This window comes from Silene latifolia, chromosome 10, assembly GCF_048544455.1.
Source record: "Silene latifolia isolate original U9 population chromosome 10, ASM4854445v1, whole genome shotgun sequence".
Taxonomy (NCBI): domain Eukaryota; kingdom Viridiplantae; phylum Streptophyta; class Magnoliopsida; order Caryophyllales; family Caryophyllaceae; genus Silene; species Silene latifolia.
Genome location: NC_133535.1, coordinates 7705002 through 7717152, shown reverse-complemented (window position 1 = coordinate 7717152; position 12151 = coordinate 7705002). Strand labels below are relative to the sequence as shown.

The 12151-nt window shown below is 38.0% G+C and overlaps 2 protein-coding genes across 3 annotated transcripts; both read right to left on the bottom strand.

Moving 5' to 3' along the window:
* Nucleotides 1-489: 489 nt before the first annotated feature.
* Nucleotides 490-7259, bottom strand: LOC141604941 (heterogeneous nuclear ribonucleoprotein Q). Of its 2 annotated transcripts, none has more exons than XM_074423533.1 (9): nt 7072-7259; nt 4908-5328; nt 4698-4814; nt 4442-4582; nt 4137-4313; nt 2540-2747; nt 1761-1930; nt 1581-1666; nt 490-999 (listed from the first exon to the last, which is right to left on the bottom strand). In XM_074423533.1, the coding sequence occupies exons 2-9, from the start codon at nt 5295-5297 to the stop codon at nt 858-860; spliced, it is 1431 nt and encodes a 476-aa protein (XP_074279634.1). In that variant the 5' UTR covers nt 5298-5328; nt 7072-7259; the 3' UTR covers nt 490-857. The 2 variants fall into 2 exon arrangements, with proteins under 2 accessions (XP_074279634.1, XP_074279635.1); XM_074423534.1 differs by having other exon boundaries at nt 4908-5325; nt 7072-7184.
* A 1526-nt stretch (nt 7260-8785) lies between these two features.
* On the bottom strand, nt 8786-12151 carry LOC141604940 (protein IQ-DOMAIN 17-like). The gene is made up of 5 exons (XM_074423532.1): nt 11647-12151; nt 11231-11539; nt 10398-10643; nt 10111-10254; nt 8786-10009 (listed from the first exon to the last, which is right to left on the bottom strand). Exons 1-5 carry the CDS (start codon nt 11797-11799, stop codon nt 9275-9277), a joined length of 1587 nt encoding a protein of 528 aa, XP_074279633.1. The 5' UTR covers nt 11800-12151; the 3' UTR covers nt 8786-9274.

Here is a 12151-nt window from a genome sequence, read left to right as displayed (position 1 = left end):
AAGGTTTCCCGGACATATGTTGTAGTAGTCGGTTTTAAGACAATGAATTGATCATATATTTATTTACGTATACTTTTTGTGCAAAACGTAAAGATTTCACAGGGACGGGAAACAATGGTTTTCAAATTGTACGACTTTACTATACTGAAATCACCGATTGATCCGGAAACTGGATCAATGCAACCAATGCACTCTAGAACTCCGGAAATTTTCCAAAATTTTTTGCATACACTCTTCGACATTGAAAAAAATTACCAACAAAAGTGCAGATCCGCCTCACGCAGCAATCTTAAAAAAATTACCAACAAAAGTGCAGATCCGCCTCACGCAGCAATCTTAAAGAGCGAGGCCATAGCCAGATTCTCTACAGCACAATCCAACTGGTTGTCTAGTACATTGATACCGAATAATCTCTTGCAACATTCAGAACCATAAGAAATGTTGCCACGACCCTCTATTGTCTTAATTTTTGCATAATTTGTACCAACAGGATCAAAAGAGCACTAAAATAGATTTGACAAAATACAAAGCATCCATAAAGATTGAATTACAGTAAATTATTTTAAATAATCTTAATTAATACAGGCCGGGAAACGAACACATTCTCAGTTTTACACTACAAAGAAGATTACTAGTTCTGGTTTTACACGTAATTATGGTATATCCCCAGCAAATCCTACAAACACTGATTCAACTATTTCAATCACTTCGATAAAACTCACTTCACCTATATCAGTAACAGTCTTCCAAACCTAATCGCCGTCTCTCCCACTTCCCTAACATGGAAGTGAGGACAACTTTGAGCGGCGATGTGGTATGCTTGTTCTCTGATTCTTCTTCAAAATATTGCAGGGGGGTTAATAGGGCCGGTATCTTCTATTACGATAACCATCATCCCCACCTCCACCTCCACTACCTCTTCCTCGGCTGCCAGATGAACGGTCGTTTCTCTGTGGCCTAGTCGGTGGTGGTGATGCTATCTGCATTCCCGGCTGCTGCCTGTTGTTTTCACCCATACAAAAGTTATAACATAGCACCATGTGGTTTAGTTTCAGACTCGTAGCTAACTGTAACTAGAAGTAAAACCTTTAAAAATAAGGGTAAATAATCATTAAGTGAAGAAACATTTTACAGATTGCATTATTATTACACAGGTAGAATGCGATTGAACTGCAGTTTTAGATCACCACATATCTTTTTTCTTTTAAGCGACAAAAACGAACACAACCCATTTGTTTCTTTGTGATCTTATTACGACAGTACTGTCATCTTTAAACAAAAAAAGTGTACAGTATGATGCTGTTTTTACTAAACATTTGACATGTTAATAAACTATTCAAAACGGTTTCACGATGATACTTCCGACACTTCAGTTAGCTGCCGTGTCGCGTGTCCGACACCTATCGCGTCGATACCGACACGACACTTTGACACCTCACTTTAGACCAAAAAATTGAAAATTTAGCACAAAATAGCCGTATCCGACACTCGACACGTGTCAGACACGACACCCGTGTCGGAGAGTTGGGGTAACACAATTTCAGCACAGATCCACCTATTTAGGAAACTCAAAGACTTACAAGACATAGCCGATCCGACCATCTGGGAGAACCATGGGCACCATTTGCATGTTAGACGGCATCGGCCCTCGTCCATATATCATCGGCTGCAAAAATAATTCCACAAGATGAGAAAAGGAGTTTAGACGAAAGATGAAAGATGAAATATGGATTATGGGATAGCTCAAAGTAGGTACAGACCTGTTGGAAACCACCAGCAACGCCATACCCAGCTCCAACTGAACCATATGGATTTCCAGCAAAACCGAAGGCTGGTTGGGGAAGAAAGGTAGCGGCAGCACCAAATGAAGCAGCTGCATCAACCTTTTTATCTGTCTGCGGCTTTGCCATCATGACTTCTAGTAGCTGACCTGCATTTTGTGAACAGCATGGACAAAAAATTCAAATTAGTCCTAATCCCTAACTCGAGCAAGTTATCTACAAGAGTTGAAGCCGCAGAACAAATCTATTATATTATGGCACACTAATATTGTGCATTAACCGTGTAGCTATGAAGGTGAAAAGACACGTAGTTGATGTCAAATTGTCAAAATACAAAGTGTATTTTCGCTAACTGATGATCCAAGTTTAATTTGATTTCCAATGAAGCCGTAGGTTCACTATTCTTCGATTCTAGATTATGATGCCTACTAATTTTTTTATCGTAAAGTAGCACCAATTCCCACAATGCAATTCTCTATACAATATCTTATCATCCAAAAACAAACGTTGTCTTTGTTAACACATGGCAGATACATTCATCCAAACATCTCTACCACACCATTTCTGGGGACGTCTTGAGGCAATGTTTGGTTATCGTTATCAAAGATTCAAGACTTAGATGTCCGAGATGCCAATATTGACCAACATTCCTACATCTCATATAATTATTTTGGTTTCTTACATCTTAAGCTGCACAAAACTTCTACGATTCATTCAAGTTCTAAGGACTCCGAGAAAAATTTAAAAATGAATATTACCGTTGATTTCATACTTCTCCGTTTCTTTGATAGCTTTCAGAGCGCTTGACCGTTCACTAAAATAAATAAACCCAAAATTTCCTTTGCCTTGTCCAGTTTTAGACGGAGGCAAAACAACCTTAGTAACATCTCCATGACGCTGGAACAATTCCTTAAGTTGCTCAGGAGTAGCACCATCAGGTATATTTTTGACATAAAGTGCCTTAACCTGAAATATCAAGCAGAAAATCAACAAGACAGACCTACTATCAGCAGTTATACTGATTTTTTATTTTTTAGATATTACAACACATATACAAAAACATATTATCAAAACTCAAGCACATGAAGGCCCATTCCAACGACAGGAAGTTTGACATACCAGCGTATCAACAGTCCACTTACGAGAGTGCTAATTTATAAGGTATATACGTGAAAATTTTCAGAAACCAACATTACCATTACTGCAATAACCCTCAGCTAAGCAAAATTATTTGCTATAATATACAAACTCATGTGAATCTAACAGGGCACAATAAAATACTTTCACAAAATTATTGCTTCATAACTTCTCATGTTTGCAAGATGAGATAGAATAGAGCATGTATAATAAAGTCTATTAAAGAGTATGTACATTGGGAGCTTCTAAAGGTGTTTTTCGAGAGCTATCCAAGGTAGTCCCCAATAACGGAGAGCAAAATCAAACATTTTTTGCTAACAATAGGAGCTCTCCAATTTAATCTCCGTGAAAAAAAATGAAGCGTAGCTCTGTTGTTCTTGGGGAATATCACAAGAGAGCTAAATCTCTATTTGCAGTGCACCCTTCCACGAGGATATGTGTGTTGCATTTTTTAATGTAGATATAAAAAAGTGGGTCCAATAATTGAGATAGATAGCATGTAAGAGACCAAGAAAAGAATTTTACTAATGTGAAATTAAAATTCATTCTAACTACCTGAGAGACCAATAATTGAAATTAAAATTCACTTTCTCCAGAACATCCTCGTGTACACTCTCATGCCCAAAAAACTCTCAATATGACACACATACACATCCTCAAATTCTCTCACGCCCTTCTACAACCACCTCACTTACTTCACTTCACATATTCACAGGTCCATGTTTTTCATGCATTATACAGGGCCATTTAATAGCACGTTCAAAAGGTTGTCAGTATCAAGCCTCTCAAGTCCATTTACTTGCTAAATACCTAAGTTTGAGTATAATCGGAGCTTCAATCTGAATTTTTGAACCGGGTCTCTCAAATTCATTTGACGGCTCTGTAACAAAATTTTCTAATATGGAGAGCAGAACAAGTTTTGCTACAGTACATGCTCTTACGCTGAAAAGTGAGAAAGTGCAATTTTGGAAGGAAATCAAAGGACCATTATCAGTTTTAAAGCAAGATTTTCTGTCAAACTGATTAAAGAATGACAATGAGATCAACAAAGGGTAGATAAAAAAAGGTTACAACAAAACAATCCGTAAATCATCATACTCAGCAGTAGAGCAATACATACCGATTTCCAGCTGTTGTTAGATAGTTTGTTAGGGAGATAGAGTCTTATATAAAACAAGTGAAAATCAAATGTAAAGGCAACAATTTCTTTCTAACTACCTGAGAAGCTGCTGCAGCGTCAGGTGCACTCTTAGGGTCGGCCCAAGTGACAGTTGGGGTGTTTTCATCCAGCTTAAAGTCTCCATTAGACATTTTTAATCTTGCATAATCAGCACATGCGTTGTTGTAATACTCGATAAAAGCAAAGCCGCGATTGCGTCCAGGGTTTAAAGCATCCTATAATAAGAGAAAGACAACAGCACACATCACAGATCAGGCTGTTATCTCCAAACAGACGAACAAAAATATAACTATTATCTATATTCGACAATCGACAATCGACAGTCAATGTTGATGAAATTTACCTGCTTCAGATCAATCATTTCTGCCCCAGGACCAACTGAATGTATCATATCCTTAAATTGGTCCTCTGTCCACTCTTTTGGTATATTTCCAATAAACAATCTGTGTTTCGAATCAGACAGTGAGCACCTGAGTATTTTTCCCTGTTGCGAAGAAAGAAAAAAATGATACCAATGTGATTAATAGAGTCAAAATGAATCAAAAACGATAAAGACCGAGAAATAAAGGGAATTCCGACATGAGAAAACTCAAAATTACCTTGAATTCCTTATTCTTCAGTTCCTCAATTGCCTTCTGGGCTTCGTCTTTTGTTTTGAAAGCCACGAATGCATACCCCTTAGTTTCTCCAGTTTCCTTATTTTTCATTAGCCTAGCCTGCAGAGGAGTCAGATATAATTAGGTTTCAAATATAATTTTCCAGGATAAACCAAAGAAAATCAGTAGTGATAAAAACATCATAGTTCGAACCTCAAAAACGTCACCAATAGGCTCACAAAGGTCTGATAAGTCATCTTCTGTAACATCTTTAGGAAGTCCGCCGATAAAAATTTCAGACCCAAAAGGAGGGAGAGCAAGAAGCTCAGCATGCTTCTCTTTGTCTTCATCACTAATTGCAGCTGTATGCTTTTCTTCACCATCCCCATGTTCATCACTAATGGGACTCTGATCACCTTTCGGTGATTGCTCTCGCTCACTCCCCTCAGATTTTTGCTCCTCATCCTGTTCCTCCGCCTTGTCATCACCACTTCCATCATCGGCTTCATCCTCAATCCCGTCAGCAACATCCTCATCGGTATCTTCCATATAATTATCATCGTCAAGGTCTACACGCTCATCAATCTCGGAATTATCTGCCATAATTGCTTTTCGCAGAACGTCTAGAGTACTTCTGTGAATAAGCAGATGAGATAATTCATGGCAACCCAGGAAGATGCATCAATTTTTGTTAATTCAAAATGAGTTTAAAATGCGGAAGGGAAATCAAGGACAAATTTAAGAAAATGGGGTTGGTCTTTTTTTTTGCAATGGATATTGTGTCTGATTTCAATGTAGCAGTAGTTTCGAAGTTAATAAAGACCGACGCATAACCGGTATATCGATTTGACAGAGGAGACAATTAAGGACTAAGGCATTCATTTTGAGTGTATGTGTGTGGCTATTTATATTGTGTGTAGTTTTTTACGGAATCGAGTAATGACTAGAAACTTCACAGGGATCAATCTTGAAGCACAAGGAGGCATCACAGCAACAACCTCCATCACAATACTGCATTTTAGTCACCAACACCACCATGGCCATTGTTAGGTAACTTCCAGATTGAGCTGATAGCAAGTCTGCTCAAATAGACGGAATGAAACCCGACACACTGAACTCCATCTGAATATCTTGGAGACCAAATGAAATAAAGATCTTTCATGGGTATATCTAAATTAAGCTAATGTTTAACCTCCCAACAATCATGAAACAAGGAAAGCAAAAACCTTTTGATACTAAACTGACATTCCATTATCCACAAACTCTCATTATAGACAGAGATATCCGTCTATAGTTATTATAGACGGGACAAATATTCACCCACTTTTGAAGCATAAGACAAGCAACAAGTTCCATGGTGAGACCCAAAAATGTCACCACTTTAAGCATATTTGACCGTCTTTCACCTTAGACAGATATATCCGTCAATAGTGAGACTAATTGTCCATTATCTAGGATTCGAAACCCGACATATTGAGGACCAGACGGATATACATCCGTCTATAGTGAGACTAATTGTCCATTATCTAGGATTCGAAACCCAACATATTAAAGACCAAAGGACATGACAGACCTTTGATAGGTATATCTAAATTGACACTATCATGCCTAACCCCAAAACTCATGAAACAAGGAAAGGTGTAAACTGTTTCAATGGAATAAGAAATTTCTTGGCTAAATTGGCATTCCATCATTCGGGTTTCGAATCAAAATCCTCCTGAATCTTTGGAAATTGGAACCAAAGGAGATCAAAGACCTTTATTTAGTGAAATTAAGCTAAACTCATAACTCCTAAAACAAGTAAAGGTATAAACGTTTTTAATGGAATTAGAATTTTAATGGCCAAATTGCTTTATTTGATGTACTTTCATGATATTAAACAGGAATAAATCCTAAAATTACACCTTTCTTCATAACTTTCTGTATTAAAAAAAAAGTTAAAACCCTAGAAAATTATGAATCTTATGAATCTACAACACAAAGATTGAAATTTTATTCCTAATTTTTATAATTTGTGACAGATTTGAACTTGATTCAGTAATACCCAAAATACCCATTAATTGATTAGTAATCTAGAAACCCTAGAAAACAAAATTAAGGGATAATTAGGGGTGAATTTAATTTGGGGGAAAATTCAATTTGGGGAGGAATTCAATTGGGTTTATTTATTTGAAGTTTAATTGAGCGCACAGCATACAACAATCTCGATCTAATTGAAAAATCAATTTGGGGGAAAATTTTGATGTGTTTCATATAAATTCCAGATTTATGTATAATAAATAGATCATGATGAAACATAAATAATGAAATAAAATTAATTAATAATAATATGAAGAAAGTGATTGAAAAAAGAGGAGATTTATGTGAGAGAATTTACCAGTACTTTTGATAATTTGATGTGAGAGGAGGGAGATTGTTGTTATTTGCTCAATTTTGATTTTGGGAAAATCCCTCTTTTTGAGGTTTTATTGATGTAACCCTAGCTTTTCGATCGCAGTGAGTATTTCAGACAGGCCCAAGGAGATGTTATTGGGTAGCATGACCCGGTTGTAGGAACTAAGATCCATGGGTATTAACTTGGGTTTAAGCCTTTTTATTAGAGCTGTTGATGGGTTATTCCGTCTAGGGATGTCAGCGGGGCGCGTATAAGCGGGTACCGGCCCGCACCCACCCCAATTGGGGTGGGTATGGGTACAGCTTTCGCGGGTGATAGGGCGGGTACGTGTACAAAAATTCCGCCCACCATGGGGGGTGGGGCGGGGATGGGTTTACGTCATACCCACCAAAAACCCGCCTACCCACCAATTATTTAAAATATATATATATATATATATATATATATATATATATATATATATTATTATGACTTTCGATAATGTTCTTTACGTTATTGAAAATCTTAAACTAGGATTATAAATATGAAAATTTACGGAAATTCATAGTGATTAAACTACATTTTATTTTAAAAAAAAAAATATCGTCAAAAACTATGACATAGGTGGTTGGTGGGTAAACGGGGCGGGTACGGGTCTAGATTTTCATTTGGTGGGGCGGGTAGGGGTATGGAAAGTTGTACCCGCCACGGGTAGTGGGGCGGGTACGGGTATGGGAATTGCTTGGTGGGTACGGGTACGTGGAAGCCTATATCCACCACCGCCCCGCCCCAATGACATCCCTAGTTCCGTCATTGAACCCGGCCCATTTCGACAGCTAAATAAGCGGGTACTGGTAAGGTATTTTAAGAAAATACAAAGACCCTGCCACTAACCCATCCGAAACCCGTTAACTCGCTTGTCCGTGGGCTTAAAATCAAAAGTGAGTTTGATTCATGTACGGCCCAAGCCCAAATTTGATCAGCTCTACTTTTTATGTACTTGGGCCACTTGGCTAACAAGGTCAAAACGGGTCGGGCGGGCTGGGGATTTATAGGTTAATAGAGTTCGGTTCAGATCGGTTAGTTTGAATTCGGGTTATTTTGTCGCCTATTATTATTAAGTTACGGGGATAATGGATATTGTGCAACAATAAATATCCGGGTTAGACTATATTGGTCGGCTCCATTCGAATTACCAAGCTTGGATCCTCAGCTTGAGTATCGTATTGGGTATTAGTCGGCTTATTTTTTTTTTGGGTACAAATGAGGGGAAAAGCCCCAAGATTAATTGTTATTAGCTATTACACGAGGTATAGTGACCCCAAAAATATTCTCACGAAGAATAGTACGCAACTCATCTAAGGGTATCTAATTGCGTCGGAATAGTACTAGAATGAACTCCTCGATTTGCTAAACAATCAGTTGTTCTGTTGGCTTCTCTATAGGTGTGTTCCAGCTTGACCGTCCAATGATTCTCTTCGATTAGCTCTTTGCATCGTCTGACAATAAACTTCAAATTATTACTCATCAGTTGATCATCATTGATGAATTTGACACACGGGGAATTAGTCGGCTTATTTATGTCACGCCTTTTGAGTCGGGTTAATTTGTCATGTCTACCTTTTTCAGCGCCGGAGACAGGCTGGGACATGAGATACGTACTCCGTTTATGACACATAAGTAGCATTGAGAACAGACTGGTTTAGAATTAGATTGATACTTCTTCTACATCATAAATACAACATCAAATTACATAGTAAGAATCCCATTTGGAGTGCAAGAAACAACATGATTACATGAATACAGAATACTACACAAATCCATCTAAATTCCAGGCAAAAGTAAATACTTTGAACAAAAATTGGCTAGGTTTACAATTACAATCCTCAAATATCCAAAATTTATGACCACTTATTTTAACTATAACCCTATTACAACCTATGTTACTTTGACACTTCATTCTGGTCGAGTGGTCGTGTGTCCAACATTTGAAGTAATGTCCAATGCTTCGACATCGTGCTATATCTGATACTCGCTGTCGAGTCCGACATTAAAGTCTTGGTGACCCTATTGCTCCACAAAAGCCTTAATACACAACCATCTAATTTATTGTCCCACCATTTAACATGAGATTTACTATTATTACAAAAACTACCAAGTTTCATAACTAGTACATTTTGTCCATGCCAAATAATGAATGAAATCATCACCTCAACCACCTTCTAAGATCACTAGTAGAAGAAGGTGAAATCTCACCTCCAATGCTATCAGTACAACAAGACGAGTAATTCGATTGTTGTTCCATCACACTCTTGAAACTCGGGCTCCTCAAACTCGGCTCAGGGTTAGGGAAAGAAAGTCTCTTTTTCGGCCCTGACCCACCACCCCCGGTACTAGGCCGGTCCCTCTCAGGCGTCGAGCCACGTTGCCTCGGCGCACTCTGGGACCGGACTCGTGCCCTGGCGGACTCAGTGGCCGCCATGTAATTCGGCATTGACCCTCTATTATGTGGGTGCAAATTACCATTGTAATAGTAATTTGACCTTAAACTAGGTGTCTGAGACATATTACTAGTGTACTCCCTTACACACCTCGGACTGGCCGACCGGACTTGGATAGACCGTGTCCTGGCAGGGGACGGTGTGGCAAGTCGACTATGAACGGGTGAAGCGGGGCGTTGGGTATGGTAATGGGGTTGGTAATTACTAGAGGATGATACAGATGATCTCCTAATGTTGGAATTTAAGTAAGAGTAAGGCTGAGAAGTGTCCATTTCGACTGTTTTTATTGAATCTCTGTGATGATCAACAGATGCTCTGGCTCTTATAGACGGAGAATTCGTCGTTGAATCCCATTGTTTAGACGCCATCCATCTATCTAACCATTTCGGTCTCTCCTCCATTACTTCTTCTGCAATCGGATTTCTATCAGTTCTCCACATCTGTAATTATAAGTAAATATTTGCATAATTAGATTAAGTCAACACAGAGATGTGATTAATCTGAAGGCGAAAATCGAAATTGATGTTAGTATGTATAATACCTGTTGAGAAAAGGCTTGGGAGAGGCTTTTCTCACGTTTAAATGCAGCCTGTTTTCGGCTTTGTAGCATGGCTTTCACTTCCTCGATTTTATGTGGCCGGTCGTCCCAATCGTCTGCTATGCTGCTTGCTTCTCTTGAATGCGACTATCACATACAAACCAAAATAAATATATCCAAAGAATGATTTAGGTTCGGCTGACATGAATAACAATGATTTGGGATTCGCTAATATGCATCATTGGAAATTATGACAGAAAACATAGAAGGAAATTAAAAATGAGGCTTACAAGAGATCGTCTTTCAGCAATATCTTGGAGATACCGGGATTCCAAAATGCTAGTGGTATCGCTAAATGTAGAATTCCGAGTACCTTCATGAGATAATCTCATACGTTGATCAAGTACTCTAGCTTGAACTCGAACTAAAGCTTGCATGCATTTCAATGTCATTTTTGCTTGTTTTCTCACATTATGTCCTCTTACTAAAGCTTGCAACTTTACCAATCCTTTTAGTGCTCGCAATGCTCTTCTTGCCTTAACACCAACATAAATTCAATCCCATCAATTTCTTCACTTCTCAAAATGCGCGTTTGAGATTTTGAAGCTTGTGACATCTCACAACCACTTAGCCCTTTTAATATTATTTTAACAAGTTGTGAGATGTCACAAGCTTGTGGCCGTCACAAATGAAACGGAAGAAATACACTGTACAGACTAAGAGTAATTACATCAATTTGTTCACTTCTCTTAGGAAGTACGGAGTAATTATTTTTCAAAATACGCGTTTAGGATTTTGAAGCTTGTGACATCTCACAACCACCTAGCTCTTTTAACATTATTTTAACCAGTTGTGAGATGTCACAAGCTTGTAGCCGTTACAAATGAGACGGAAGAAATACACCGTACAGACTACAGAGTAATTACATCAATTTGTTCACTACTTATACAGAGTAATTATTTTTCAAAATACGCGTTTGAGATTTTGAATACCAGCTATTCTTGCTTGTGACATCTCACAACCACCTAGCCCTTTGAACATTATTTTAACCAGTTGTGAGATGTCACAAACTTTTGACACGTCACAAATGAGACGGAAGAAATACATCGTACAGAGTACTTACTAAGTATCCTCTGAAAGAGGTCTGAATAACAACAGCAGCAAAATGTTGTTTGTGGATGACATTAGAAATGCTAGTTGTTGTGGTGGGACCTGCAGGTCTTGCAAGCCTAGCCACCTCCATTGCAGCATGGGCAGTGGCCACAGCGGCTTCAGCAGCGGCCGCAGTGGCCACTGCCACTGCAATGGCGTGCCGCTGGTCAGCTATATCATTCACTGCAACATCATCGCCATTTTTCTCATGTGGGTCCTTCTGCACTACTACTGTTGCACCAGTACCCTTCTTGAAAAGCCATCTTCTTTTTTCTTTTTTCTAAAATAAATTACACACAACAAACTTTAAAAAAAAAAACTCAAATATAAAACTGTTTTACACAAGTGCTTAACTACCCACAAAATACGTTAGAGAAAAAAAAATACCTTTTCATCGTCTAGATCTTGAGAAGAATGGTGATGGTGATCTTCTTTTCGTCTACAGTTACGAAGTTTTTCAGGACTATCTTTAGAAGGAGATCTAAAAGCTCTCTTAACAGCAGTTAACCAAGAAGAAGAAGTTCCTCCTTTCTTCCCCATGAAAATAATATTATTATCATCAATAAAAAAAAATGTAGTAATATAGAATATTATTAGGAGAATTAATCCAATATATATTGGAGGTAAGTGATTTAATGAGGATTATTATGAATTATGATGATTATTAATGTAAGTGGTCATATGAAAGAGGGAAAACAGAGTTATAACTCAAATTATAGCATTGTGGAGGGAAAAGGCATGATTCATACTATCAAAATAAATGAAATAATAACCGCTGATCTTAAGACAGATATATCCGTCTTAAATGTAAAAACAATAAAATGTTATACCGAGTACTATATAGGTAGATGAGACAAGAATTTGCATGTTGGAGATATTTTGCTTATTAATA